The sequence below is a fragment of the Natator depressus genome, chromosome 7, assembly GCF_965152275.1.
Source record: "Natator depressus isolate rNatDep1 chromosome 7, rNatDep2.hap1, whole genome shotgun sequence".
Taxonomy (NCBI): domain Eukaryota; kingdom Metazoa; phylum Chordata; order Testudines; family Cheloniidae; genus Natator; species Natator depressus.
The window spans coordinates 11,128,417-11,156,331 of NC_134240.1; the positions used below are offsets into that span (position 1 = coordinate 11,128,417).

General features: G+C 43.6%; 1 protein-coding gene across 2 annotated transcripts; it reads left to right on the forward strand.

The window, feature by feature from the left end:
- The first annotated feature begins 700 nt into the window (after nt 1-700).
- GXYLT2 (glucoside xylosyltransferase 2) lies at nt 701-27,854 on the forward strand. Of its 2 annotated transcripts, none has more exons than XM_074959676.1 (7): nt 701-1,127; nt 9,513-9,699; nt 9,952-10,083; nt 18,763-19,014; nt 20,278-20,401; nt 24,308-24,480; nt 25,684-27,854. In XM_074959676.1, exons 1-7 carry the CDS (start codon nt 841-843, stop codon nt 25,864-25,866), a joined length of 1,338 nt encoding a protein of 445 aa, XP_074815777.1. In that variant the 5' UTR covers nt 701-840; the 3' UTR covers nt 25,867-27,854. The 2 variants fall into 2 exon arrangements, with proteins under 2 accessions (XP_074815777.1, XP_074815776.1); XM_074959675.1 differs by having other exon boundaries at nt 702-1,127; nt 9,510-9,699.
- Nucleotides 27,855-27,915: the final 61 nt, after the last annotated feature.

The window sequence follows — 27,915 nt, forward strand, 5'->3', positions numbered from 1 at the left end:
CTTGAGTAGACAGACCTACACTACTTTCATCAAGCTAGCACTGTACCAATAGTGGTGTGAATACACAGGCAGCAGCAGCAGCTAGCCGCCCTAGTGCATATCCCAGAGGTTGGCAACTCAGTGCCCCAGCCGAACTGCTATTTCCAGCATGCTAGCTCCATGCCAGTGAGCACAGGTCTGACTCCCCCAGATGGAAATGACACCTTCCGCCGCAGGGCGGAGGTACCCCTCGGGACAGCTGTGAACTCCTAGCAGGCTATGGGTTTATTTCAGGATTAGCATCCCTGTTTTACGGATGGGGGAGTGGGGACCGAGAAGCACAGAAAAGGGAAGGCCCCAGCCCCAGAACTCCCCATGCGGGCTGGCACAAAGCATTGACAAGAGCCATCCCTGGGTGACTCCCCCCAGACAAAATACCCAGTGGCACTGGGAACAGAGCCCGATCCCTGCTCCCCAGCTGCCTGCTCTGACCACTAGATCCCTCTGCCTTCCTAGAGCCCCAGCCCAGGCGCCCCCTGCCCTCACCATCAGCCCAGGCTCCCCCCTCCCAATGGAGGCAGCCTGTGGCTAGTACCGCGGAGCGGGGGGTAGCTTGGGAGAGCTGCTATTCCACACAGTACGGTAGGGATGAGCTCCGCCCCGGTTTACCCTCTCCTCCCCCGGCCCCGGAGCAGCCAGCGCGGCGCAGCAATGCGAGCCGGGCAGGCGCCCCGCGCACGGTGCCTTGGGCTGCGCCCAGCCGGCCGCAGGGCGTCCAGTCCGGCTCCCGCTGGCCAGCGCGCGGGATGAGGAGCCCGTGCGAGGCGTTCCCCGGGGACTGAGCCTCCCTCCTGCTGCACCATGAAACTCTACTGCAAGGTGGTGGCCATCCTGCTGTGCCTGGGGATCCTGCTGCTGCTCTATCTCTTCGTGGGCAACGCGGATGAGCCGCCGCTGCAAGGGGCCAGAGAAACCCGCTTGCCGCTGCTGCCCGTTTCCCCCGGAGCGGGGGGCCGCGCCCACCCACTCTTTGCACATCTCCACCCCGTGCAGGCGGCGGCGGCGGCTCAGATTTCCAAGCGGGAGCCACGTCTCAGCAAAAACCCCGGCAAGCGGAGTCCTGCGAGAGGGAAGTTTGCAAACGTTCGGTAAATGCGGCTGCTTTTGTTTTATTTTTTTTTTCCGGGGCTTGGCTGCAACAATAGAGGATTGGGGGCGGCGGGAGGGAGGGAAGTTTCCGGGGTAAGTTTGCAGGGAGGGTTGGTCCGGGATCTAGAGATCCCGAGTCTGCTGCTCGGACGGCAGCAGTTTGGATCAGAGCTTCCTTGGCTGGAAGCGGGATCCTTCCTCGACAATATCTTGGCATGGGAGCAGCAGCCCCTGTAATGCGTTTTGTGGAATGTGTGGTGCCCCGGGTCAGTTTCAGCGTTGGACTCCTCGCGGGTCGAGTCGTGGCAAAACTACACCAGAATGCACTTTCCTGGGGAAGAACTTTCTATGTCCTTTCACTAACTTGAACCCCTCTGGTTTGAGTCGCACACTGACCTTTTCCTTTGCTTTTTAATTCCTGCTCAAATAGCCCAGTTTTTTTCACTCTTGAGTTTGGCAAATACATCACGCGCTCTCCCTCTTTAGGTTGCAAGGCCACGGATTAGTTGCACTGCACACAATAACTGGAAGCGTATAAACTGCTTCTCCTGTCTCCTAATCGACTTTTCCTTGAAACATCAGTGTCTGAGACCCCATGGAAATGTTTGGCAGTGCCATGCAGAGGTTCTGTTTTTAACCTGTAGAAAAGAATTCCCATTTCTGTACAGGTAACAGACGTGTGTGGCTCACCTTTGTGAGAAAGCAGCCTTCATAAGCAAAACCATTCTGACTGGTTTTGTGGTTCTTTTGAAGTATAAGGCTGATTTAAAAAAAAAAAAAAGTGTAATTTGGTAGTGATAGATTACAAATAGGTGAGAAATTTCTGTCAACCGCAATGGCCAAACTTGTGCTCATTTTGTATTGAAAGTGAGTGAAAACAAAATGAAATCAGATGAAAGGTGAATAGTTATTTGTGTGAATAGTTAATAGTTAATAACATTTTAATATATTTTATATAATGAGTTGGAATTAAACAGTTAAGAGAACAATGAATACTTCTTGTTTTACCATTGTTTTTTTTATATATGAGTGCCGTTAAGAAAACTTTGCTAAATGATGTTTGGTTTAATGTGAGCTAGCTTTTAAAATATTTTGCAACTAGAATATTTTTTAAAAAAGTTACTGTGATTATGAATCAGAAAAGTACAAATATTTGCACTGTTTTTTTTTTCTGTGGGTAGACGACTCTTTTTCTCCTCTGCATTTTAGCTGTATTATGGTGAATGTGACTGAACTATCAAATGAACTTTGTATGTCTTTGATTCATGATTTCACAGAGATGCTCAAATAAATTGGTTAGTCTCTAAGGTGCCACAAGTACTCCTTTTCCTTTTGCTGACTGAAAGACTGTCCCATTTTATAAGATCTTATTCTTTAAGTTATTAAAGCAGTTGGTTTCTTATAAGCATTGTATCTATATTGAGCGCAAGTGATGTTTACTGTGACTGGCAATGGATCATGAACAGAATTCAAATTGATGTATTAAAGCTGGATTATTTACATTAGCAACTGTACCTCCTGAAGTCATTTTTCTTTGGAGCATATCTCTTAGATTATCATGGAAATCATGGACAATGCTAAAAGAATGAAGAGCGAAAGTAGCAAAATCTTCTGAAGAGGGTAAACAACCCTCCCATTTCAATGAATAAGAATCGTCTTATGTTTGGAAAATTTGACATTATCTGGGTTTTGCTTGTTTATTGCATTTTCAAGTACGTTTTACAAGGTCTGCACAAGGAAACCTTGTTAATCAGGAGCACTGCCCCCCCCCCCAAAAAAAAAAAAAAAGTAAAGAAGCTGCATTTAAACACTGCGTTTTCTTCTGCTTTCATTAAATTTCTGCGCTCTTAGGGCGTGATCCTGCACCACTGAGGTTAATGGGAGTTAGGTCACTGATTTCACTGGGAGCAGGAGCAGATAGTTAGGGTCCAATTCTGATACCCTTGCTGATAAGTTCCTTATTGCACTAGCCATTCCATTGTTTTTTCTGGAACTACTGCCAGAGAGTATTACTCAGTTCAAGTCAGGGTATAATTTGCAAAGCATGTAAAAGTTATGTCATGGCTAGAAAAAAAAAAATTCTTATTTCTCTAAATAGTTAGAAGGCCAGTGACAGACCCAGGTTTAGGCTAGACCAGCAGTTCTCAAATTGTGGGTCAGGACCCCAGAGTGGGTCAGGACCTTCTTTTAATGGTCACCAGGGCTGGCTTAGACTTGCTGGGGCCTGGGATCGAAGCCTGAGCCCCACTATGTAGGGCAGAAACTGAAACCTGAGGGCTGCATACCTGGGCAGCGGGGCTCAGGTTACAGGCCCCCTGCCTGGGGCTGAAGCTCTTGGGCTTTGACGCCCCCACCCTGCCCTGCCCTGCCCTGCCCCGCCCAGGGTGGTGGGGCTTGGGCTTTGGCTTTGGACCTCCCCAGAGCGATGGGGCTTTGGCGGGCTCAGGCTTCGGTCATGTAATAATTTTTGTTGTCAGAAGGGGGTTGTGGTGCAATGAAGGTTTAGAACCCCTGGGCTACACCTCTCTCTCACTAGCCTGCTGAGATGATCTGCTTGGTTTCTAGGGATCTAATTCAGATCTCATTGAAGTCAACAGAAAGTCTCTAATTTCGAAGGGCTGGAATCAGGCTCTGGAGAAATAGGCCCTGATTCAGTAAGTTTGTTATGCCTCTGTCTAACTTTAGGCATGTGAGTAGTCCCATGCGTTTAGCTGGGGCTTACATATGCTTACAGTTAGACGCAAGTTTATGTAACTTGATGAATCAGGGCCTTAGGCCATTTGGTCCCTGCCATACTCTACGCAGGCAAAAAAAGGTGGTTTTATTTTTTCACCTGAGTTAAGCTAAATTGATTGAAACCCCAGTCCCATAATTCCTTTAACATACCTGTAGTGAGGACATCATTTCACACCTTTAAAATCATTTGACCTGTAAGTACGTAGGCTGCAACATGACCAGACTTTCTAGGTCTGCTCAAATGATCTTAAAGAATGAAACTTTGTCTACATGGGCATTGGGGGGAATTAATTGACTTAACTCAGTTGAGTTAGCGTAGCTTGATTGGGAAAAATGCACCCTTTTTTGGCTCATGTAGACAGGGCATTACAGTGTGTCAATGATAGAAAAAAGCATGGTTTTAAACTGTAATAGCTAACATGTTTTAAAATCTTAGTGTAGACAGAGTAAATGGTAATTTTAATGTGTTAGCTACTACCACTTGCTCCGTCTACATTAGAAGATTAAAATGTGTTAGCTGTTGAGTTTTTAAAACATACCATTTTTCCTAGTATGGACAGGGTTTTAGAAGGTGAGGCCTTCACTGAGCCCATATTTTCACCTGCTAGAGTTCCAAGGACAGAACTGAACATCCTCACTTGTTCTATTTTGGTTAATTATGATTTTTGGATTATTTTTTGTAGGTGTCTCTTAAAGCTCAGCATTGTTTGCAAAGTTCTGTTGTGCTTTTAAAGTTGTTCTCTATTTCAGCAGTTGGCTAAGAGCCTGATCTTGTGAATCCTTACACTTGTGAGTAATGAGTCCCATAACTTTCAGTGGGATTACTAATCTAAATGAGGGTTAGCAGGTTCTGGCCCCAGGTATGCAAAAGGTTGTCTCACCTCTAAGGGGAAAAAAACAAACACACAAACTAGGATCTATGGTTAGTTAAGGTGGCAAGACTTGGGAAGTGGGACTGCAAAGTCTTAAAAAGATACTTGTCAACATGTTTAGGCCTCCCAAAAGTGTTTCCTTTAAAGAAAGGTGTGATCTAGTAAGATGCTCTTTCGCTATATAGTATAATACTATTCCTTTTTAAAACGAACTTTGATTGGATCTTCATCAACCCAAAACAGCAAAAGTTTTAAAAAATCCCAAAAACTTGTGAGAATTTTTAATTTTTTTTTTTTACTGTTTTTCCCCATTACCAAATTTAGAAAAATGTTACAATTTCAACAAAACTTTTTGATCGTCAAAAAATTTCAATCACGTCTAATGTATTGCTGGTTGGCAAAAATGATCATATTTTTAATTCAGAAAATTTTGGGCACCTCTAGTATATATTTTTTTTAAGTGTCACTGAATGTGTTTTTATTTCATCTATCCCTATACCACAACCATTGTTTCAGTGCTGACTCACAGGAAAGAAGCTTATTTAATGAATCACCAGTCCCTGTAAGGTTTTCCTTTCTGGACCAACTCTCCAAGTATTGCCTAAATGTAACCCTGTTTATATTGTGAGATATGATGAGATCATAACATGAGGCTTTTTTAAAGTATTAAATCGCATCTTATAGGGATGCTGCGTGGAATTTACCTTCCTCTAAGAAAATTTGCAGGCTTGAATAGATTAGCAGGTTGTGTAAGGAGGCAAGGATGTGTTGTCTTGTATGGATCTGGATTGGTCCTGGACAGGTGATGGTCTGATTATGGTAAAGCCTCTGGCTGTGACAAATGAGAAAATTAGATTTAATCTAAACCCATGGAGAGGAAAGTGTACTGTTGTTCTTGGGATCTCAGTTTCTTGCCACTATCTCTGTTCCACCCAAGGAAACCATGAATACAAACCGTGTTAAAGCCAACAGTTAAGCAACTGCGAAGAGGTTGGTGATGCTGTATCCTTGAGGGGCCTAATGCTGACAGCATTATTATACCCTATTGTGTGCTAACAGAGCTGGCTTAAACTTTTCTATGACAGATTCTAAATGTTTATGATATGCTTTGCAAGTGCTTGTCAGGGCTTTATGTAGTGCTTAATGTTAAAGCTATCTGTACTCGGACTTGTATGTAATGAGGCTGCTGATGGCATATTAGAATCTGTCTTACATGGATACTGTAGGGAAGTCTCTGTTTTGAATTAATCCTATCTGTCTGTTTCTTTTCTCCTGTCTTTCCTCTTGCTCCTTGCTCTGCCTAAATACACCTGCCCAAACTAGGTTTATTTATTGGGCTTAGTAAAAGGAGCTCAAGATAGCAGAAAGCTCCCATTTTATGTAATCACTTTGGTTGACTGTTTGTTTTAATACCCATCAAATGTCATCTACGTTAGACTAATATTTTAAAATGAAATATTCCAATCATTTAAGAATGGAAAGAAAATTATAAAATCCACGTGTGTAACAATCATTTAAAAACAAGGAACTACTTCAGTGACCAATCAGATTATAAATGAATGAACACAAATATGCAAACAGAGTAAGGGTTTGCTAATAATCTAGTGCTTTGTAGCATCAGAGTGTTTTGCAAATGCTAATTAATCTCCTTGAGACTCCTGTGGTAGCTATTATAATCCCCATTTTACAGATGAGGAAACAAGTCATCAAGACTTGATGAAAGCCTCATAGGGACAGTATCAAAGATGGAATTCTTGGTTCCCCATCCATTTCAGATCATAACTATTAGTTATGCCTCTCCATAATGAAAATATTTTAATATCTTAAACTGGTGACTTCATCAGATCAGTATTTGTTTCTTTTGCTTTACCAATTGCTTATGTCTCACTTAAACAAATCCTAGAGCCTTTATGAAGGTTACCACAGCATTTAACAAATATGCGTTTTTTTGTTAAAGCATTTTTTTTCAGGCGTTTAATTTGCATCAATCATCTTATTGACTGATGTAGCAGTTTCCAGCCAGACAAAGTGTCGGAAAACTGTCTGCTTCCAAATGTAGTTGTGCCAATTAATGGTTAAATACTAACCAATTAGAGAAGGCTTTATATAATAGCTGGATTCACTGAGTATGGTCCCTGTACAAGACTGAGGCCCAGATTCAAAGTAGACCCCTCTTGTCCCAAAATAACAACTCTGTTAAGTGAGCTAACAGTGTATCTTTCCTCCTCCTTTTTGGAAGCTCAGTGTGCAACACTATCAAAGTGTGTTGTGTCCATCGCCAGTGGCTTTTCTACACAGAGGATAAGATCCTACTGCTGCTACCAGCTAATGAATTTTCTTCTTTAGCTTAAGTGGTAGAGACCTGTGCGCTTTGTGCTGAATGTTCTGTGCCAGATCCTTAGCCGAGGTAAATGGCTGTACCTGCATTGAAGTTAATGAAGCTGCATCAGTTTACCCATGTTGAGGATCTGGCTCTGTATCTCTCTTCACAGCCCATGGTGACATGTAAGAGCTGATCCGGTCTACCACTTGCTAACCTTATACTCAAGCAACAGTAACCATTTACTGCGATCCCCTATCTAGACAAGGGACTTGTGGTATGCGCACATGCTGTATGTTACTTCTGCCCAGACTGAAACTGAGGGTATGTCTATATTACAAGCGCCGCAGTAGCTAAGCTCTGGTGCTGTACTGTAGACACTTTCTCCAGTGACGGAAGAGTTTTTTTTCCATAACTCTAGTAAATCCACCCACTGGAGAGGTGATAGCTGGGCTAATGGAATAATTCTCCCATCGACCAAGCTGCATTGACAGCAGAGGTTAAGTCGACTTAACTACATCACACAGGGTATGAAATTTTTCACTGTGCTGAGCGATGTAGCGACGTTTTAAGCGTAGACCAGGCCTGAAGACAGCAGCTGTACTAGGTGGACCAAAAGAGAACCTCCTTTGGGCTGAACCCATTGAGTCTGTGTTCAGCATGCCTTGGCTGGAAGACCCTTTTTACGTAGCTTGGGAGGTTGCCCTTTGAGTTCACGCTCTGCATGTGTGGCCGAGAATTGATAGTGGTTAAAAATGCACACAACAGCACTTTGGGCTTTGGCACAGGCACCTGAAATGTCCTAATATGAGGTTAGAGCTTTGTCCTGCTCCCATTGAAGTCTGTGGCCATAAGCTATATCAAAGTAATTCACATTTATATTCTACATATGGCTTGATTTAGAGACTCAATTAAGCGGAAACATTAAAGAGATGGTTAGAAGGAGGGAGCAGGAAACAGGATCTGTATGAGGAGCCAATTATTCATTTTAATAATTCAGTGGTTTTTACACTAATAGTCTGGAAAGTAAATACCACTTCACATAAACGTAGTGTTTCATTATTTATACACTGTTGAAATTGAGGTTTAATTATGACTAAAGACGAAGACTTTTAAACCATTAGTGAAACATGTTGCTTTGTGCGGTCTGTAAAGTACTGGGGGCTTAAAGCATAAGCAGATTATTCTGCAGTACAGGACAACAGCTATCATGCTGAGGTCATTATGAACATTATGTTAGTTTCTGGAAAGAGACATCCCGAGTTTTATTAATTAATTGCCATTTTCTCTTTGTAATTTCTTTAGGCCTTTTGTTTTGTTGGTAATATTAGCTGTACTGATTGATTGTGTGCATGTCAGTTTGTGTATATTGAGCTGGGACCGGGCTAGGATTTATTTCCTCACCTCAGTGATATATCACCTTTATCCTTTTGAACAAGCCAGTGATAACTGTGATGCTTGTGATTTACTTATTTTTTCTATGCATCTGGATAGCAGCGTGTTAATGTGGTTCAGATTGGCATGCAAATAGGACGAACCAAGAGGAAATCATTCTAGGAATGACTTTATTTCTATACCAATAACTGAAAATACAAAGGCCAAAGTTTTCAAAAGTGACTACTGATTCTTCGTTCCCAATTTGAGATGCCTTAAAAGCCCTATATGAGAGTTAGGTATCATTATTTGTTATATAGGGGCCTGATTTTCCAAAAGTGCTGGGCGCTCAATCTGTAAATATCAGGCCCCTTGAAACTGTCTCAGGTTTAGCACGCAGAAAATTGAAGCACCTGAAATCACTAGTCACTTTTTAAATTGATGCAATGGGCCGACCCCTTTTCTCAGTGGAGTTCGTGACCCAAGATACAATGGGAATAGGATGAGGCACAGTAGGATGAGTATAAAGGGCCTCTGAAAATGCCTTTTACATGTCAGTTTTGGATATGTATGTTTGCCTTTTATATACTGGTCAAGCACTCTAAAACTTAAAAAAAAAATTCAGATGGGAGACGTGCTCTACTCAAACGGACATAATGGGCTTGATGCAGAAGGTCAGACTAGATGATGATAATGGTCCCTTTTGGCTTTAAAATCACTGAATCTAGAATAAAAACCTCACTCGCTCTTCAAAAGCCAAACAATGACTTTCTGTGCTGTTAATTCAGTGTAACTTGCGTGGTACAGATGTATGCAGACAGGAAGAACTATCAAACCTGTTCTAGTTAAAGATACAGAAAATAACTAGCATATTTTTTCATGTTCTCATGATCACATTCTTGATTGGACCCAGTGACTCACATTCTACATCCTGTTAACAAGCTCCACTCTAACGAATTCACCTTTTTTTTTTTTTTTTTTAAATAGATATAATGCTCTTTTAATGTAAATGCCCAAAAAAACTCTTCCCCCCCCCACTCACTTCAATTGCATGTTTTTTATTTATATTTATTTTTCAGAAGACCTGGGGAACAGAAACACTTGAAAGAACTTCCATCTCTGCAATGGATGCACCTGGCAGTAGTGGCGTGTGGCGACCGGCTGGAAGAGACTCTTATCATGCTGAAATCGGCAGTTCTGTTTAGCTACAGGAAGCTTAAGTTTCACATCTTTGCTGAGGATTCCCTGAAGCCTGAATTTGAGAAGAAGGTGAATCTGCTTCTTTCTCATTTTCAAAAACAATGCAATGGTTGTAGCCTGCAAATGTCTGATAACAAATACATGGATGTCAACAAGTTAATTAGTGGATAGGATCTTTTAAAAAAAAAAAAAAATGTGAGGGCTTGTTACTAACCATGATCTGTACAGGCTTTTCTTTTTTTAAATTGTTTGATTATTTAATAGTATTGCAGAAACCTGTCTCTGTATCTGAATTTTAATCCTGTCCCCCATGTTTTTCAGTTAAGGGAATGGCCTTCCTCTTACACCAAGAAGTTTGAATACAGTGTCTACCCAATTGCTTTTTCAGTAGGAAATGCTCAGGAATGGAAAAAATTATTCAAACCTTGTGCTGCCCAGCGCCTCTTTCTTCCGGTAAGGCACCTGGATTTCTGAATATGCAGCTTCAGGAAAAGGTCTGTTTTAAAGTAAGGAAGCTTTGCCAATGTGAGATTGAAAACATTTTTCCAGCTGAAATTTCCTTTCTAGAACATCTTTATCTGTTTCTTTATCCACTTAAAACACAATCTTACCATTCTTCCCCCTGGCAAAGAATGCATGCTTCTTGTTTGATGCCAGCTCCTTTTGCCTGTTGGGGATCAGTGTCAGTGTTGTTTGGATGTAGGTGCTGTGTGCTTTCTAAACGTCACATTCCTTTAAAGATGCAGTCCTTTGTCCCCTTTCTCTCATTCCCTATGTGCCCCATTAGAATGGAGGGTTTTTTAGGACTTTTCTTCCCCTGCCCCCACTTATTCATCCAGGAAGCATTTTCTCAGGGGTGTCCCTAGAGAATGCAATTCCACAGTTCAGAAAAATGTGATCCCATGTGAGACTCTCAAAATTGCGGCGTGTAAAAAGCCCATATGTTAGCTCCTCCAGCCTCTGCGCACGTTGTATTGGCAGCCTCTCCCTTAACTTATACTACCAACGATTCTGTTTGTTTAGTAACATTTATGGGGGAGGCTTTCAAAGGCATAAAGACCAGTTGGGTGCCCAATTCCCATGGAAAGTCAACTGCAGACACGAGGGAATGTTGGGGCTAGAGGCAGACAGCTGAGAGTCCCTGTGAAGTGTGTACACCAGCCATGATAGTAGCTGTAGCACTGCATTCACACTCCGCACACGGCACGTGTTCGGAGCCTGTATTCTCATAGACACAGCCTTGACTGTGTAGGAGTCTCGTAGCTAAACACCAGGAAAACGGACCCCTAAGTGTGTTCATGGAACAGCATTTTCATTACCCAGTTTAAGAAGAGCCATGCTGTGAATGCGCCTGATCCTTCATGCCGTGTACCTCTGTAGTCATTTATGCCACCTGGATTGAGCCTTTTGGGGCAGAAAGACTGCTCTGTTGTTATTGACTGCTGATCTCCATCCATCCTTCTGGTGGTGGACAAAGGTTAGGTGTCCACGTTGATGCTTTTCGGTCTATCAGCAGCTTTCTGCCTCAAGGTGATGGTGGAACTTGCACACCCTACCAAGGACAGGTGGAGTTGGTTCTTGAGTGGCGTTGTTCTCTGAGAGGATGCAGAAGGGAATATTGGACAAGTGCTTGTCAGCTCCAAGGGCTGACTTGTGTAGGGTGCCCTGAGGTTCTGTCCTGTCATTCCTCAGGTTTAAGGTGCTTGTGAGGAGATAGCGACATGATTGAGTGCTCTGCAGCCCAAGCTCGGTCTGTTTTCTCAGACCAAATCAGTTGGTTTTTTCCTAGTGTCTGACTGAGACTGGGGCATGGATGAGAGCTAGGTGGCTGAGGACCGTTGGGACTGAAACTAAGGTGATGGTGAGCTGGGAAAAACAAGTGGTGGAAATGGCTGAGGTGGTAAGTGACCCTTTGGTTGAGGGGAGTACACCTACCTTTTTGTTACTCAGGTTCATAGTCTGGAGTCTTACTGGATCCTGAGCTGTTTCTGGATGACCAGAGCTTTAGTTAAAGCTTTATTCATCTGTGCTTACCCACAGGGTTCCAGCCCTTGCTCATGAATACCCATAACGATGTCCACATTCATAACTTTGTCCCCTCAGGCTGAATCACTGCAGCGCATGCTATGTTTGCCCAGACCTAAAACTGGCTGAGACAATTCAGCTAGTGCAGAAGGCAAATGTTTCACTGAAGAATGTTACACATGTGATGTGGAGGTTGCACTGGCTCCCAGTTTGTGTCATCGTGGAGTCCAAGGTGTTTGCTTTACACCTAGAAAGCTCTTCATGGTTTGGCTCTTGACTATCTCAGTGACCAGCTCTCTCATCCTGTATAACCTCAACAGTTGAAATAAGGGACCATTTATACAAGCTGAGGATCTGGCCCATGATATCTCAGAGCTTTCAAGCTATCAGACCTTATGTTTGAATGGTGGAAGAGCATTCGAAGTTGAAGGCCCTCACCTTGAGAATTCCCCTCTGGAGTCCAACAGAGACTAACTTAGTTGGTCCTCAGGATGTGCTTCAAGACCCGTCTATTCACTCAGGCTTCTTCTGAGAGGATGTCCTGAGCTGGGTGGGAGTGGCGTTCTTTTAATGCCCTTTCTACATTCCGTCTGTTTAAACCATTAAGTTGAGACATGTTTTAAATAAATTAGCCTACTGATGTTGACAGGCAAGTGCGCAAATAAATAAACCCTTCCCCCTTTCTTCAAATGACTCCATGTCCGATGGATCTCTGAGTGGAACTGCATAAAACGTTAACACTTTTTTTTTTTTTTTTTTGGAGAGTCCCAAGGGAACAGCAGCTTAGAGCACAGGCTATGTACCCCCTAAGATACACACATTATCTTGGTTCAGCTAATGCATGTGCTAATCTCAGGTCAGAATTCGAGCCTTTGGTTTACTCTCCTTTGAACTTCCCTGCCAATTAAATATCTTTTCTTTATGGAACGCCAACAGACCTGTGAAACTGGAAAGAAATGTACAAGCGTGTACTGAAGGAGCCTTGTACAAGGAAGTTTCAATGTGAATTTCATAGCTAATAATGCTAAGGCCATGTGTTGTCCCTGTAACCCCAGATAATGAAGTGTTTCATTTTGAGTGGCAGACTAATGCTGGCATTCCTGATTTTTGTAGAAGCTACCAGAGACTAAAATATTATTAAAATGTTAAGGAAGATCCACAGTAGATGCCAACAGGGGGAAGTCACAGCGTCGGATTATAAACCTGTCATATCAGGCATAGGGTAGATGGACTGAACCTAAGGGTAATATGAAATCAAGTTTACATTGATGTTCTGGCTGCAGTCTATCTCTGTAAAACCAAATCAAGGGAGCTGCAGATCAGCTCTTAAAATGATTACAAATAACGGGCTTTTAAAACAAAATTATGTTGAGATATTAAGGGTACATTCATGTTACCAACCTGTTCAGGGTGGGTGGGTAGCAGGGTTAACCGTTCCATGGGAAGAATAATATTTCTAGGAAGTTCCATCTGAGTATCTGCAATGTCTGTGCAAGCATCAGTAGTCAGGTGGTGGCACCTTCACCCCCGCTAGATACCATCTTACGCCACTGGTAGTCCCTTGACTTCAGTGCACTCAGATGTGATGGTGATGGGCGGCAATATAAAACCCTGAGATGGGTGCTGTGCAGTTTGAGGAAAGCTGGCAAAATCTGGCCCTTTTTCATTGCCCCGGTGGCCCTGTGAGTGAGCTAAATGCTGTCCACATTTCACAGATGTGGAGACGGAGCAGTTCCCTTAACATTTTTCTCTTCCTCAGAGTCATGCAGGAAGCCTATGGCAAAGCCTTCTGCCTGCTAGTCCTGTGCCTGAACCACAAGCCCATTCTGCCTCCCCAAAGGAAAATTGCTGCCTTCCTGTCCAGTGATGCTCTCAGCCTGGTCAGTGGGTTGTTGGCTGCATTGCTTTTGAATACCTGCCCTGGTCATTTCACTGGGAACATCGGCAGTGGCTTGGGAAGGGGTGAGCTCCTTGGGGCAGGGACCATCGCTTGTTTTGTGTTTGTACGGCGCCTAACACAGTGGGCACCTTGTCCATGAAAAAGGCTCCAAACAAATAACAAGCATCTACTTTTCCAGTGAGCAAGAAGCTGCGGAGATGGAGCCCTGCTTGCGGGAGCGATTTACAGACATCTGGGTGAAAACACGCTGTTTGTCTTGGACGCACAGATGCTATATCCCATCTAGAGAGCTGGGGTGGCCCTTTCACACTGCTGCGTGGAATTACAAAAATACTATAAATATGCAGAGGGCTTAAGGAAGGTTTCAGTCTTAATAATAACTAACATGTATGCAGAATCTTCCATCCCAGATTCTCCAAGCACTTCACACATAGAAGCCTGTGAGGGAGATTAGTGTCATCTGCACTTTACAGGTAACTAACGTGAGTCTGTTGAAATGACTTGCCAAGGGCCACATAGTGGATCAGTGGCAGAACTGGGAATAGACCCCAGGACATTGTCCTGACTGGAGTTTTTGGCTCTCTTGTAACTGGAGGTAGCTCAGTTTAATTGGAAATCCGTTAACTAAGATGTTTGTGGGTGCTAACGTAGACATTCCCCAAACCTGTGATCCTGGTCACGGGTCAGCCCTAGGATCTGGACAAAGCGCAGGAGTATGGACCCGCTGGCCAGTTGGAACCTATCGGCAGCACTGTGTCTCTCGGTACCACTGTAAGCTTACCTGCCAGCATGTTATTACTTGCCAGCCTTGCTAACATAGGGAGAATCCACAGAGACAGAAGTTGTGGAATCAAATTACAGATAATTGAGTATTTAACTGAAGTGTCAAGCTAAATATAGCAAGTTCTGAAGAGAACTCTCAAAAGATTTATTAGCAAAACGCTACACAGCTGTGAAAAACATGGAGATTATGCTCTTCTAAACTGTAAATGGATTGGAGGGGGGAGGAAGGGGACAAGGAAAAGCAGGACTCTCATATTCCCAGTTGGTCATGTTCAAAAGTCACATAACTAGGAGGAATTCTGTCACATCCTGACTCAAAAATCTTGTCTGGAGACTTGTTTGTTAGTATCAAGTACATCTGCTATTGCCAAAGTGAGACATTAAAACTGGGCTTTTCAAAAGCAACTAAGTGAGTCAGGACATCCAACTCCCTTTGGCTTTCAGTGAGAAGGGAGTGCCTGTCTCCCTTAGCTGCTTATGAAAATCTCACTCTAGCAGAGCTCAAAGATTATTGTAAATACTACATTTGACTTGATTGTGGGAAGCACCAGAGTTTAAAACAAATTCCCTCCCTGGTTTAACCCCATTGACTGCAGTGAAGTTACATGAGGGACTCATTTGGCCACATTATTCTAGAAGTTGCATATGACTTGGCCTTGGGCACAGCAGTTTACCTCCAGGAAGAGATGTGGTCTAATCACACTGACCTCTGCAGCTTAAAGATGATTTTTTACACTTCCTATATGAACAAGGAAAGTGCTAAAGGCTTCAAAGAAATAGCAGCACTCCCCTTCCAGCCTGCAAGGAAGGTTTTGAAGGAGGATAATGAGTTCGTTTTGCAGATCCTTAAAACTCTCCTTTTCCATGACGCCTACAAAAACTTGATTGTGGTTGGGCCGCTGGTGTGATGAGACTACTGCCTATCATGTTGACCAATATTGTCTCATTGTTTCCTTGTACTCCCCTGTCTGTCTGTGTCCATCTGTTAGCTCTTGTCTTATACTTAAGCCTAGTCTGCACTTAAAATTTAGGCCGACAGTTTCATCAGTCAGGGGTATGAAAAATCCAACCACCTGAGTGCCATAGCTATGCTGACATAACTTCCAGAATAGACGCAGGTAGGTCGACAGAAGAATGCTTCCGTTGACATAGTTACTATTGCTCGGCGGGCCAGGGGGGATGCTGTTCATACATCCATGGAAAAACACCTTCCATTGTTGTAGGTTGCATCTTCACTACTGGGTTATGCCAGCATGACTGCGGTGCCATATCTATGCCACTATACTCGTCGTACTGCAGACAAGTCTCAGCTTGAAAGTTCTTCAGGGCAAGGACTGCCTTTTTGTTCTGTGTTTGTACCGCACCTAGCACAGTGGGGTTCTGGGTCTTGACCAGGGTTTCTCAGTGCTATAGTAATTCTAATAATAAATAACTGACTCTACAGTGTGTTGAACATCCTGGGGCAGCTGACAAGGAAGCGTGTTTCAGCTTATCATCTTTTAGCTTCCTCCAGAGCTAGCAAGAGAAACTCGGGGCCCAGTTCTCTGAGTTTCACTGCCCCAGGAGTCCTGACTCCTAGTCTAACTCAAGCCTCTGCCTCTTTAATCTATAGTATTGGACTAATAATATTATATAGTTTTATTGCTATCTTCCTGTCACAGGTTGTGTTGTCTAGTAACAACAGGTGCCCGTTCAGAGGGAAGAACTGTTCTGTGCCACTTAGATATTGTGTGTGCCATTATCTACAGTAAGTTAGAGCCGAATGTATTATTCAATAACCAAGCGAGTAATTGTCTGCACGGAGCCCTCATCAGAGACATTATTTTCCACTTTAAAAAGTGCAGGCACCCCTTTGGCTTGTCAGGCTGGCCAGGGAGAATGTGCCTTTGTGATGTCAGAAATGGGGTGGAGCTGTCGTTAAACTAGGCTAAATGTTGAGCCAAATGCTGAAGCCTTGAGCCAGGAGGAAATCGCATTGAGGTTGGCATTCAAGGATTCGGTCCAGTGTTAACAGGAGCCTATTGAGCATGCTCAGAAGTGTTTTTTCTGTCACTTATCACTTCAATATTAATAACCCAGTTTATCCCATACATGGTTGCAAGGCGAGGGGACGGGGTACACCTCGACGAGCACCGTTTACAAGTTCAACTGGTTTTTGAGTTACCTGAGTAAGGAGGGAAATGTGGATGCTTTGTCTTTGCAATTGGACTAGGGATTGTTTGTTTCCTTCCCCAACCTGACCGCAATCAATGGCTGAACAGAAGTGCCAAACAAACAAAACTTTTGGGTGAGACCCAGGCTAGTAAATGTCAGCCCTTCAGCTTTTTGGACCGTTTTAGCAAATAAAAATGGGGAGGCATGGGAAGGTTATAATTGCAACTGATTTTCAGCTTTAACTAATAGCGTTTGCTGTTTAGCAAACAGTATAATGAATATCTGCATGTCTCTGTGAAGGTCAAGGGAATTTTCACACCTTTAAAGTTCTGTATTATCTCCCTGCTAAAATTATCAATGAATGTGTAAGTTACTGGATTTCCACCAGGGGGCATACTGCAAGTAAGAATAAACTAGGTACGATGGGCCTGATTCTACTCTCCCATACAGCAGTTTTACACTGGTGTAACTGAATTAACTGCAGTAATGCCTGACTTACACTGTGGTAACTGAGATGAGACTATGGCCCACAACCTCCTTTTTAAGAGTTCTTTTATTTGGCTGGCGGCATAGTTTCCTAAAAAGCAAGGAATTAAAAACACTTCAGTGCAGGTGATCCACAGTTAATGTTTTTAAATTAAACTGCATGGAAACATATGGCTTTAATTCATGTCAATAAGTGAATGTAATTTACTCAGTGAGGGGGCAGAGAGCTGTAACAGGAAAAGTAGCCATGGCCGGGAGCAAGGAAACACAAGATCAAAAGGAGATGGGAAACTGTTCTGTTATCAACTACCTTACATTTTCTTTTCTGCTGCATTAGAACATGGTGCCCCCCATGATTCATTGGGGAGGGGGAGGTCCATGCTAGCCAATCTGGGATCTAGGTTTGGCTGTCTGGCTAGACTAGAGTTGGGCAAACTACGGCCCACAGGACCCTCCTGCCCAGCCCCTGAGCTCCTGGCTGGGGAGGCTGTCCCCCGGCCCCTCCCTCGCAGCCTCACCTTGCTGCTGGCGCCATGCTCTGGGCGGCGGGGCTGTGAGCTCCTGGGGCCGCACAGCTGCAGGGCCCGGCCTGACCCGGTGCTCTGTGCTGCATGGCGGCGGCGCGGCCCGGCTCCAGACAGGCGGCACGGCTGGAGCGCCGCCAGCCACCGGTGCTCCAGGCAGCGCGGTAAGGGGGCACAGAGCGGGGGGGTTGGATAGCGGGCAGGGGAGTTCGGGGTGGTGGTCAAAGGGCAGGGGTGTGGATAGGGGTCGGGGCGGGAACAGGGGGTTGAATTGGGGCTGGGGTCCCGGGGGGGGCAGTTAGGAAGGAGGGGGTGTTGGATGGGGCAGTCAGGGGGCCGTCAGGGGGCAGGGAGAAGGGGTGGTTGGATGGGGCAGTCAGGAATGAGAGGAGGGGTTGGATGGGGCAGTTGGGGCGGGGGCCTGGGGGCGGTCAGGGGTCGGGGGTGTGTGAATGGGGCAGGGGTCCCGGGGGGTAGGGGGGGCATCAGGGAACCGGGGGGGTTGGATGAGGCAGGGGTCCCAGGGGATGGGGAGGTGCTAGGAGGTGGGGGCCAGGCCATTACCCCCTCCCCTAACTGGCCCTGCATACAATTTCCAAAACCCGATGCGGCCCTCAGGCCAAAAAGTTTGCCCTCCCTTGGGCTAGACCATGGAAGGGTCTCATGCCAAGAGACCCTGGTGCATATTGTGGCTATATATATATATATATATATATATATATATATATATTGTGTGTGTATGTGTGTGTGTATATATATAGTTATAAAAAAACCCAACATTTTACAATTACTTTCCAAAACATTTGCCATATCAATGCCTAAATTACATACCCACATTCTGCAGTAATCGCACAACTTCCTAGTCTTTGGAAAAACTAGCAACACTATACTAGTACAGAAGGTAGGTGTTTTGTTAGTAAAATCCATATGAGATAAAACTTGTGAGTAAGATCTCAGGTTGTTATGACACTAAGCTGATTATTGTTTTGTGTAAAGAATAGCCCTTGATTTTTGCACTTTGCTCTAGCTATTTTGCAATGCTGGTTGCTTTTTTTTTTTTTTTTTTCTTTTTCTTTTTTAAATCTACCTACTGTTTGTGACTCCCACAACAGTTGGTGATGTCAGTTGATAACTCTGTCATTTGCATGAATGCATAATTTAAAATACAAGTAATTCCTGAGCAGTAATCAATTTCCTTTTTCTGTCTGTCTGGTCTCCTTTTCCATCTTCCCTCATTTCCCCACCCCGCAACCTCCAAAGGTGATTTTAAAGGATGTGGATTCTCTTCTCTACGTGGACACTGACGTTCTCTTCCTGAGGCCCATTGACGACATTTGGAGCTTTCTGAAAGAGTTCAACTCCACACAGTTGGCTGCTATGGCCCCAGAGCACGAAATACCAAAGATTGGTTGGTATAGTCGATTTGCTCGCCACCCTTACTATGGAACAACTGGAGTCAATTCCGGAGTCATGCTGATGAATTTAACCCGGATAAGAAACACACCGTTCAAGGTGAAAAACTGCTGTAGAAATTTACTTTCTTTTTTTTAAAGTAAACTTTTAGGGATACATGTGCTTGCATAAAACAACTTGTACCGTATAGAATTGAAAAAGGATGCTGGACAAACTCAGAACCAAGCTTTTAGAAAAACTAGTAGAAAGATTTCCTGATATTTTAAAAAAACAAAAACAAAAGCAAAAAAAAACAGTGAGTGATTATATTTAACAAATAAACATTTCCCCAAAAGCCAGAGTTTTAAAACCCTAAAAGTGCAACAGCCTAAAAGCAAAAGGAAAGCTGATGTCATTTGTTGCCCTGCTCTCCCATCTGAGATGCATGGAAAAAGAAACCCAAGGATCGGTAGTGCTGAGTATTCTGGACTTTAAAAAATACCTCTCACTGGTAATATACAAGGTGGTATGAATAACATAGGGAATAATCTGTTTTATTTATATCGAATGAGGCTTGCTCTTGAGCTCCCTGACACCCCTGCAAATCACAAGTGGATGTCAATGGAGATACTGGTGGAAATGAAGAGAATGATTTTCAAATTGGCTTTGCCCTTTCCATGTCAAAGGGCCTTGGTTGTGGAACCTTTTATTTACCTTGGTGAGCACTTGTTCCCATAACTACTCTTGTGAGTAAGTGCCCAGCAATGTGAAGAAATGTTCCACGAACTTGCCTAAAGGATCTGGTCCTGATACCCTTACCCAGGCTAGATTGAGCCTTTCAGGTCAGCCCTGAGTAAGGATCAGTGCATAGCTATGTCACTTTCGGGGCAGCCCCAGGAAGGAATTGTGCCTCCAAAGTTATGATCCCTCCTCTTCCCTGAAGTAAAAGTTACCATAGCCCTTGGGAAGGTGCAGCATACATCCCCCAACTTGCACGTGGTCCCTACTTTGGCCAGTGAGTAGGAAGGCTGGAGCTAACGCTGTACCCACTCCTGCTCTTCTTCACCAGCTCCCTGGCCAATTGCTCTCAATGGCAAGTATCTGGAGAGCAGGGGCTGCACACCACGCCAGTCTGAGACCCAAGTGGTCCTGCTTCCCTGTTCAGCTGAGTAAGACAAGAGCACAGCCCACCCTTCAGTGAGTCCTGCCACTCCACTTCTAGCCAGGCCTAACACTTCCTCACAGTGCTGCTCCTCTCCTCTGGGTACAGGAGGGTTTGGGAGAGTTCTGCATATGTGGGCATGGGCATTAAGCCATGACTTTATTACCCTGTTGTTTGGTAAAACATTAACCTGCTTCCTCTGATTACTTTCTGCCTTGTAGAACAGCATGATACCAACAGGCTTGATGTGGGAGGAAATGTTGTACCCATTATACCAAAAGTACAAAAATTACATTACATGGGGAGACCAGGACTTGCTAAATATTATTTTTTACTTTAACCCAGGTATGTAATGATTCCTATTAGTCTCATGTTTGTCTGTAACAAGAGAATGGCTAGACCTTGTATAATCCAAAAATGGGATTATGATTGAAAAATATACATGAGATTGAATTCTGGCCTGAAATGAATAACCTGAGGTCCCTAGACTGCAATGGGATTTATACCCACTGGGACTACTATGGGCATAAGTGTTGTTGGGACTGGGGCCTACTTCCAGTGCAGATGCCCAACTATATTCTCTAAACTGGAAAGTTTAGAAGAGTTTTCTAGGCATGGTACTAACTGCAGGCTGAATCCTGGGCTGAAGTTAGTCAGGCATGTACTTACTTGCTTTGCTGCATTAGAGCCCAGCTAAGCGACATGTTTGTCTTCATGTGCACGGATATTTGTCTGAACCTGAAATTACTCATCTTTGTCCAAATCATATCTATTTTCTGACATTTGGCTCAACCCCAATATTTATTAAAGGGGTGACAATGTCAAAGCCAACAGATGCAACACTGACTCTGCTCTGAAAAAAATATTTTAAAACTCCTTCCCCTCCCCCCCCCTTGAAAAATCTCTTCCCTTCCTTAACCTGTGCTATAAAGCCAGACCTTCCAATGAGGCAACGTTCCAGCTCTTCAGCTGAGTTACCCATCTCAGTGACCTCAGGATGTTTGGATCATTTGCACTCCCAGCTGTGTTGCGTTTTCTGCTCTCCCTTTTTCCTGCCTGCTCTGGGCCTGTGAACAGGAAGGATATGAAAATCCTACAATAACTTTTGTTGTCAGAGAGTATGTTAGATACCCCACCTGCCCGAGAGAGTGGATAAGAGCAAGCAGAGGGGCAGTGTGACCTACAAATGTGGGCCATGAACACAAGTACATTTTTTTTGTTTGGATCTGACTTATGCCCACCAGCTTTGTACAGGGTCTTTTGAAACAACTTGCTCTATTTTTGGCTTTTCACATAGTTCCTCCTGAATTCAGGTCATAGTCACATAGGTGTATGTTTTCAAGCGCCTAGTGATTTTGGGTGCCTCAATTTTAAAGGGGTCTCATTTTCAGAAAGTGCTAAGCACCCACCTGTGAAAATCAGGCCCCTTGAAAGTGCCTCAAGTTGGACTCATAGAATCATAGAATATCAGGGTTGGAAGGGACCTCAGGAGGTCATCTAGTCCAACCCCCTGCTCAAAGCAGGACCGATCCCCAACTAAATCATCCCAGCCAGGGCTTTGTCAAGCCTGACCTTAAAAATATGCACCACATCCCTAGGTAACGCATTCCAGTGTTTGACCACCCTCCTAGTGAGAGAGTTTTTCCTAATATCCAACCTAAACCTCCCCCACTGCAACTTGAGACCATTATTCATTGTTCTGTCATCAGCTACCACTGAGAACAGTCTAGATCCATCCTCTTTGGAACCCCCCTTCAGGTAGTTGAAAGACTCAGACGTTTCCGAAATCACTACCACTTTTGAAAACTTAGTCCGAAGTTCTGTGGTACGGCCCCTGCTCGCTCGGAAAAGTTGGGACCTTTGTCCTGGACCTGTACCGTCATGCTGATATGCCAGTATCCACTCTGATCTGCTTTCGCTTTCCCCCTTTGCCCTAGCATGATCTTGAGCACAGCATAAACATGGAGGTACCATTATTCTGTTCCTTTTTGCCTCTCCGTTCAAATCTTCAGTCAAGTGACAAGGGCTATAATAAAATCCAGACAAAAATCAAAAAATTGAGGCAGGAGAAATGCAAAGTAATAAAACAACTGTTACAACAACAGCTATTTAATGCAGACAGATGCCCTAAATTAGTCTTTTGGTTGCAACAAGTAATAGTCTCATAATCCTAGGAAAAAGCTAATGTGGCGCAGTCCAAAAACTGTGTACTCCTCATTATTAAAGGTTATAATAGTGTCCAAAAAGAGGCAGACATCCCAAGATACCTGGGCAATATGGCCTTGCGCTGCAGTACCTGGGGAAGGAAAGAAGACGACGCATCTATTTCAAATTCACGATGATCACTTAAAGTGGGAGAGAAAAATGAGAAACCACTTGAATTCTGGGACTAGCAAACTCCTGATTAGCACCACGTGTGAATATCCTTCTTCATTCCATAGGCCTTGTCTTTTCCTCACATCTGATAAATATGCTCCTAGGAACTATTTAGTATCTCAAGTATTTTCAGAACAAACAACACAACTTTCCTTCCCATGCCAGTTTAGAAAGTCCTATCAATTAAAAATCTCAGACATTCGAGAAGGACAATTAATTTATTTACGCCAACCCACTGCAGGTTTTCCAATGAATTAGCCAGGCATATACCTCACAATTTTACCTGGGAAAGTATAACCTCTGTCCCCTGAAATAACCCAGCCATGCAAAAGAAACAGTCAGAATCCAGTCAGATAATCCTTACAAAATCCCCAAGGCAGCTCTGATATTAATAGACTTGAAGGAGTGACTAGAATCAGCACCTCGTTGTGACAGCAAAAGTTGAGCGCTAGCATAGCTGAGTGATGGGGGAGAGGAGAATGGGCAAGCACCACATGTGAAAACTGATAAGCGACATGGTGCCCTTGTTCAGTATTAAGGGCCTGGGGAGGAGCTGTGCTTGTGCAAAGGCTGAGTGCTGCCATCTTGCTGATAGAGGCCTCAATCTACAGCTCATTGGAGCCAGTTGGAGCTCCTATTGACATTCATTGGATTTGGATCAGGCCCGTGCAGCTTCCCCTTCCACTGATTCTAGCACTGAGCATTTGGCTGGAGCGAAGCATGAGAAATGTCAGGCTGAACAGAACGAGCTCGGAAAAGGGCCGTTACGACCACCTCCTTCATTGGGTGTGGTCAAGGGGAAAAGCACTCCTGCTTTTCCCTCTGCCCCCTTAGGAACCCACCTGAGGACCAGTCACAGCTGTACTGGGCAGGATGAGTGGAGCCCCAGGAAAGGCCAAATGAAATATTCAGTCTTTGGTGCTTACGGTACAGCCGTGATTCTGCCGTCATGGAGCCGGGACCAGTACAGCTCTACTCCCTGGCTGGGAGATGACCCACAGGACTTGTCATGATTTATCGTAGCGTGCTGCGGATGCTGGGAATATACAGAGTAAATTAAGAGAAGAGGAATAGCAGGAGGAGCCCGTTCATAAGGCACTTTGCAAGTAATTAATTTGCTTTTGGAATTAATCTGGAACTGTAGACGTAACAGACAGAAGGGCTTTGAAACAGGGATTGTATTTCAGTGCGTGTATGGTGGCTTTGTATGTTAGTGACCACACAGATTCCCATGGCAGCATTTGTGAATAAATTATCTCATCGCATGCTCTGGGAATCCATTGTACAACAAATTGTCATCCTTTGGCTTGGCATGTCAACAGCCTAGATGAGAGTTTCAGTGGTAAGCATGGAAATTGTTTAAAAGCTTTGTCCCACTGGCTCTAATAGAAGTCAAAATTCAGCCAACCACTACAGATCTGTCTTCAAGTGGGATGCAAGTGATGGTGACTTGCGCTGCCTCCCTCTCATTCCATGGCCTTGCAATTACACAGACACAACTAGAGAGGATGCTGGATGAAGGAGCTACACATTGTGTAGGATCTAGGCCTTGTTCTGTCATTCGTAGCTCTGAAAAGCACCCTTCCCCCCCCCCCTTTTTTTTTCTGTCTTCAGTTTCTCTTTCCTCCCAGTTTTGCTATGGGCCAAATCTCCTATTGTAACAATCCCCAACCCAACAGTGATGGGACTTACACACAGTCATCTCCTGAAGAAAACCCGGTTAGAATTCTAGGCCGTTACCCTGAGTCACTACCAACAAAATGACCAAAAATCTTCCTGACTGACAACCCCACCACTTTCTTAGCAATGTGATTAACTTGCGGTAATTGTTTAGTTCAATGTCTCTCTCTTTCTCTCTCTCCTTGATATTGCCAGAGAGTCTCTATGTGTTTCCCTGTCAGTGGAATTACCGGCCTGATCACTGTATGTATGGGAGTAACTGTAAAGGCGCAGAAGAAGAAGGCATATCTGTTCTTCATGGTAATAGAGGCGTCTACCATGATGACAAGCAGCCTACTTTTAAGGCACTATATGAAGTGATACGTGATGTAAGTGTTCTCCTCTTTGTTTTTTTTTTTTTATTTGATACAAAGCAGTGCAAGATGTTACGCAGAGTGCTCAATGGCCTGAATAGCCCAAGTCTGAGGAAAAGGGTACTGTGTGTATACACAGTGTTCACAAAACACTCTGTGTTGGACTCTTCCACCTCACAGTGTGTGTGTACGAGGGATGGTTGAAACCATCCTCCTCAATGTTAAAACAAACTTCCAATCCTAAGGCCTGGTAAACTGCTTCTGTAGTGTATTAATGGAAACAGGGATTTGAATGAACTCGATCTTACATCCTTTACTATGGTGTTACAACTGTGACTGCACAACTGTTATATGGAGCCTGATCCTGACAGGGCTGAGGACCCTCAAATACTCTTCACCTCCCAGGGGAGTGCAGGGCGCTCAGCACTTTGTAGAATTGGTCCCATGTTTCCATTTTGTGGGATGGAATTCTAACTTCAGACTCTGTGCTGTTTTTTTTGTTAAGTGTTTCAGGGGTTCCTTTTGTTTCTTCTTGAGATGCTGGATTTAGTTCTCTCCCTTTTTTTGTTAATAGAACCTGTGTATAAGTAGCATAAGCCCAGCAAAACATCTTCAGTTACTCTGCCTTTGTGCTACTTAGCAGGCTGCCTACATGTGTCATGGTCTCATATAGCGACAGGTCTGCATACAGGATAACAGCCTGCTACTGCAGCCAATTAATGAAGTTACTTATAGCTCAAGTGGCATAGGCAGAGTACCTCAAGGTTTGGCATAGAGCTGCCTCAGACACCACTGTGGAAGAAAATCTCCATCAATGAGCATAAGTGTAAACTCCAAGAACATGCCTGGCTCCAACTGTATTACACTTACCCCCTAGCCTGGGCTTTAAAAATGCAGTTTCGGTGAAGCTGGCTGTGCCAGACAACGTGGCTCGGCAGAGCTTTCTGAAAGTCAGTAGTCTTAAATGGATTGACAAGTGGTTTCAATACATTGGAAGTCAGTGGTGACTCAGGAGCAAGCCAGTGCCAATTTCTATAGGGCCTATTCCTGCTCCTTTTTATGGGTTGAATAGCGGCCCTGTGGCAGTTGAGGACATTTAGCTCCCTGTGAATATCTGTCTGTTACATCTCGCAACTAAAAGTGGTTTTAAACTTTTCAAATGTCATTTATAGCTACTGAAAATAATCATTTTTCTTCTCCGCTCTCCTCCCGCTTCAGTTTCCCTTTGAAGACAATCTCTTCCAGTCCTTGTACTACCCACTTCAGTCTAAGTTTCTGGATACTGTACACACTTTATGTGGGCGAATTCCACAAGTTTTTCTGAAGCAGATTGAGAAAACAATGAAGAAGGTTTATGAAAATCGTGTCATTGTTCATGTGGGAGCCAACTACAGATACTAAACATAGCTATACTTTATATGGTAATTTTTTCATCCTTGTATCCAAATCATTTGAGGCAGATAAATTAAAGGGGCACCGTCAGTTTAAAATTCATGTTGTTAACAAAAATTGTCTAAATTGGAACAATTCACCAAGGATCATGGTGGATTCTCCATTACTGACCACTTTTAAATCAAGATTGGGTGTTTTTCTGAAAGATCTGCTCTAGGAATTATTTTGGAGAAGTTCTATGGCCTGTGTAATACAGGAGGTCTGACAAGATTTCCACAGTTGTCCCTTCTGGCCTTGGAATTCATGAATTTCCCTGTTTTATTAATAAAACTCCTTAAATGATTAAAATGGAATTTTAAAATCCATTCAGACTGCCACTTCTTATGCTCTTTGTTTACTTCCTGCATTTCTCTCCCCTTGAGCAAGGAGAATCAATGGTTTGACCGTCCCTAGAATGAGTTTGTTTTTAGTTCTGTCATGTTTAAGTTTAAACACTTCAGGGGAATGTTTGTGTGTTTTAAAAACAACTATTTTAATTGGAGGTGTTATTCAGTTGTGGAAACATCTGTATTATATTTTATAAAAAAAAATTTTTTTTTCATCCCACAAGATTTAAATTTGGGTCTAGATTTAAACTGACAGCATCACTGACTTAAAAATAGATGCTCAAACCATCATGACAGGCTTAGTTAAACATGACTGTATTAAAGGGAAACCATCTGCTTAGAAATCACTGAAATGTGTGTGTGTGGGGGGTCTGTTTGTTTACTTTGTGTATTTGACAGCATTTTGTGTCTAGTGAGTATCATTGTTCCCTGGCCTACTTTCCCTGTTTTGTGGGGGCCTTTCACACAGCAACAGGAGGGAGACCCATTAAAGTCACTAAGAAGAACATATGCACAAATATTGGGAGAGCGATGTAGAGATAAGTACAGGGCTTGAAACTAGTGTTAACTCACTTGCTGAAAGTACCTAGATTTTAAGTGTCTGTTTTAAATTCCCCTCTCTGTGGGAACATGGCTTTGGTCTTTTTTTCTTCCCATTTTAAATACATTACCTTTTTTGTGGTTTTAATTGTGTTAAAAACAGGCCAAGAACACTGTGAATGAACTGTAGGAAAACATGTACTATTGAACTGTTTTCCCCATTAACCTTCTTTAATTACTACTTACTGCTTGGGAATAATTCCGTACCACTGAAAACCTTTCTTCCAGCACAGCGTTACTGAGAGACTGAGATTGTTGTCTCTGACTGCTTTTTCCAATATGCCAAAAATCCACTTGTTCTTCGACATTAAAAAAAAAAAAAAATCTCCACATCTCTGCTTGGCACTTTCATCCCTTGAAGTTCAGCATCTGTGCCAGGATTTTAACTAATAGTCTCAAAGTGAAATGGGATACAAGATGGCTTTGATGTTTGTTTTAGTTAAAAATATTTAATTTAGGTTAGATTTCAAAAGCATGTTCATGTTGTAAGTAGTTAGACTGAAGGTTACAGACAGTGTTACATAGCTCATTAAAACTTGCAGTAGTTAAAAGATGCTCAGCAGAAGCTGTAGGAAACCTGAAACTTAGGAAATTTTAAAAGACACTTTGTAAGTGAAAATCTTGAGGGATGTATACCGTAGAAAGGTTATATTGTTCAGCATGTGGAAGGCAACTGAATAGACCGGCTTACCTTACCTGTTCAGCAGAAAAATCAGCCATCACTTGGTACTGTCTTTTATATCTAGTATGCAAGGTGTTGAGGGGAAACTATTCTGTAATGAAAAAGTTGCTTTCGACTGCATTATAATATGCATGTAATCCCAGTGGCTTTCCAGGCATACATACTTACCTTGCATGGCTGGTGTGTGCTAGGGGCATGTCACTGTCATTAGAGTCTAGAACAGGGGCGGGCAAACTTTTTGGCCTGAGGGCCGCATCGGGTTTCTGAAATTGTACGGAGGGCCAGTTAGGGGAGGCTGTGCCTCCCCAAACAGCTAGGTGTTGCACAGCCCCCGACCCCCCCCCCTTCTCGCCCCCTCACGGCCCCCCCAGACTCCTGCCCTGTCCAACT

Bases quoted from the DNA above. Each gene is read 5' to 3' on its own strand.
- GXYLT2 (XM_074959675.1), top strand. From the start codon at position 841: ATGAAACTCTACTGCAAGGTGGTGGCCATCCTGCTGTGCCTGGGGATC. The intron at 1,128-9,509 runs GTAAATGCGGCT...TTTATTTTTCAG, and splicing joins GGGAAGTTTGCAAACGTTCG to AAGACCTGGGGAACAGAAAC. The intron at 20,402-24,307 runs GTATGTAATGAT...TGATATTGCCAG, and splicing joins TATTTTTTACTTTAACCCAG to AGAGTCTCTATGTGTTTCCC.